Source organism: Stylophora pistillata, chromosome 5, assembly GCF_964205215.1.
Source record: "Stylophora pistillata chromosome 5, jaStyPist1.2, whole genome shotgun sequence".
Classification (NCBI taxonomy): Eukaryota; Metazoa; Cnidaria; class Anthozoa; order Scleractinia; family Pocilloporidae; genus Stylophora; species Stylophora pistillata.
This window is the reverse complement of record NC_142523.1, coordinates 1,830,874-1,833,885: the sequence shown is the minus strand read 5'-3', so window position 1 is coordinate 1,833,885 and position 3,012 is coordinate 1,830,874. Positions and strand designations below refer to the sequence as shown.

Below are 3,012 nucleotides of genomic sequence, written 5' to 3'. Positions count from 1 at the left end.
TGATTTTTCACTATTGCTCAAATAGTGCTTTACTGCGAAGGATCGTGCTCATATACGAATCAATCCATTATTGCATTCGTGAAACGGCTAGCGAGTTCAATAATCAAATAATCAATTCATTATTGCATTCTTGAAACGAGTGGCGGATTCAATATCCTAATGATCAATTCATTAATGTAATCTTGAGGGGTTTGCTTCACTTAGTTTGACTGTAAATAGACGTAGGTTCATCACGAAAAACAAAATGATTCACGAATAACGTTTAATTCAGCTCTTGACTCACGACTCACATTTGAATAAAAAAATCCGTTCAGATGGTCATGAAGATCTTATTATCTTCAATCACGATTCAAAAATGATAAATAATTAAAACACATTGACGCGATCACTGATCTTTGTTGCACGCGCGTGCAGATGCAAGCACGAACTCAGTCGTTCAATGTTAATTTTTCAGTTAGCTTGGTAGTATTGAGTCTTAAAGATTTTAGTCTCGGTCCCGAAGCCATAATGACTGTAATGCTACTGAGATAAAGCCATGAATATTATTTTATTTTTTGAACACGGAAGTTTTTAAAATAAAACATTCATTAAATGACATGAAATAAAAGTTGTGCTACTCAAATGTCGCTCCGGTGATAAAAATAGTCGTGAGAAGCTGTGGGCTTATTTGTCGATCATATACATTATAGTCGCTGCTGTTTTAATCATAGAGAACGTTTTGGTCTTCATCACACTGAGGAAGGCTTTATACCACCGCTCATTATCAAGACATGTGTTTCGCTTGTTGGCTGTTACTGAAGTGGACTCAGTCACGTGTTACGACTCACATCATAGGAAAAAAGTTTTCTCAAAAATCTAAAACCACTTGAGGAAAATGTAAATCCTTTATTTGTAACACTAATTACTTTCAAAGTTTGGAAAATGGTTGCACTCTTACATCTAAAAATTTAGCTCAAGTCACCAATGGTTATGATCCAGTGACTAGTAAACAAGATAACAAGTGCTAAACATGGCTAATCAAAAATATCACTAAGAATTACTATAGAGTCGGTCACGTTTGAACACTTGTTACACCAAGTATCTTGTGACCTTCTACATCGAATAATTATTATGTTGTAGAGCACTGAAATGATGTAACTTCGTTACCCAAATACGGCTGTAGACTACAGTTAAACGCGCTGACAAAGGGCTAACCCTCGAAACGTTATCTTTGAAACGTTTTACGGCGGCCATTTTACATAATCTACTCAGTTGCTAAAACAAAAACTATCTTGTTATACTCCCCCACCGACGCAGCACTAACCACAGTTTCCTCAACAAGATTCCCTCTTTAAAGATAAACCTTGACGGAACGTTTATTTTTGAGGATACCCTAAATGAAATACAGTGGAAAAGAAAAACAAAGAAAAAGTAAAAACAATAACACAGAAGGATGTTTGGTTTCCTCTTCCTTTCTTATACATTAAAATTTAGGAATTGATCACGAATCCAAGATGGTAGCCGGAGTTCTTAATCATTCGACAAAAAAAAAAACTATTTCTAAAAGAGAAAACCAAAGAAAAAGCAAAGTATCTGAATGATACCCTAAATGAAATACAGGGGGAAAAAAAACAAAGAGAAAGCAAAAACAATAACACAGAAGGATGTTTGGTTTCCCCTTCCTTTCTTATACATTAAAATTTACGAATTGATCACGAATCCAAGATGGTAGCCGGAGTTCAAAATCATTCGACAAAAAATAAACTGTTTCTAAAAGAGAAAGCCAAAGAAAAAGCAAAGAATCTAAATAATACCCTAAATGAAATACAGGGGGGAAAAAACAAAGAAAAAGCAAAAACAATAACACAGAAGGATATTTGGTTTCCTCTTCCTTTCTTATACATTAAAAAATTAGGAACTGATCACGAATTTAAGATGGTAGCCGGAGTTCAAAATCATTCCACAAAAAAAGCTATTTCTAAATGAGAAAACCAAAGAAAAACCAAAGAATCTGAATAATACCCTTAATGAAATACAAGGAAAAAAAACAAAGAAAAAGCAAACACAATAACACAGAAGGATGTTTGATTTCCTCTTCCTTTCTTATACATTAAAATTTAGGAATTGATCACGAATCCAAGATGGTAGCCGGAGTTCAAAATCATTCGACAAAAAAAAAACTATTTCTAAAAGAGAAAACCAAAGAAAAAGCAAGAATCTGAATGACCCAAGCATGAAGCTTTTCAATGGAACTGAACTACGCATGTTTATATGACTGTACGCATGGCATGCAGACACTTTTCATAATAATTAACAAAAGATATAGTGTTTTTTTGTTTCGATAATTGAATAAACCGCGGTTGCTGATTTTAGAGCCCTTCTTTGGTGTTTGACCAAAGGCTTGATATGAATACTTTCAACTGACTTGCCATCCTTGGTGTCCATGCCGGTAAAAGATTTGTTACTTATATAAAGAAAATGAGAAAACGAGAGAGACCCTACTGAACAAAGGCCTCGCTTGTTAAGGATACGTAAAATGCAGGATAAAATAAATAAATGTAATGAACACTAACAAAAGAATTGAAAGCCACAGTTGATATATCCCGTTAATGTTATGTTTTAAGTACGATGTTTCATCGGTCTGGCTGTATCCAGCGCCTCGTCCTAACCAGCATTCACAGGCTGAAGTATCTTCTCATTCTCCTTTGCCTTTTTGGCTTCTTCTGTGCTTACATGGAACAGACGGAGAGATGCTCCCAGAAGGTTGGTAAACGGCTTGCGCTTTGTCTCATGTAATTGCGCGATACTCTTGCCTAAAAAGAACAAACGTTCTTATGTAACTTCCTTAAAAAAAAAATTTATGATTAAATGCTCACCATATTCCAAACACCATTTAACCATTGGACCCCCCAGAAATCCTTGCCTCCCCCCCCCACCCCCGCGAGAAGTAATGACAGGTCCCTAACCAGCCTTGTAATCTACTACTTCTTACCTTGTAGTCGGCCCATTATTCTAGTTTCCCTGCTAGATGCC

At 35.6% G+C, this 3,012-nt stretch overlaps 1 protein-coding gene across 1 annotated transcript in view; it reads right to left on the bottom strand.

The window, feature by feature from the left end:
- Positions 1–865: 865 nt before the first annotated feature.
- Positions 866–3,012, bottom strand: part of LOC111339209 (uncharacterized) — an 8,612-nt gene continuing 6,465 nt past the window's right edge. Inside the window, exons 5-6 of the mRNA XM_088760833.1 lie at positions 2,972–3,010; positions 866–2,792 (exon numbers count right to left, since the gene is read on the bottom strand). Of these exons, the coding sequence (XP_088616959.1) occupies positions 2,644–2,792; positions 2,972–3,010 (188 nt within the window). The 3' untranslated portion in view covers positions 866–2,643. The remainder of the gene's footprint in view (positions 2,793–2,971; positions 3,011–3,012) is intronic.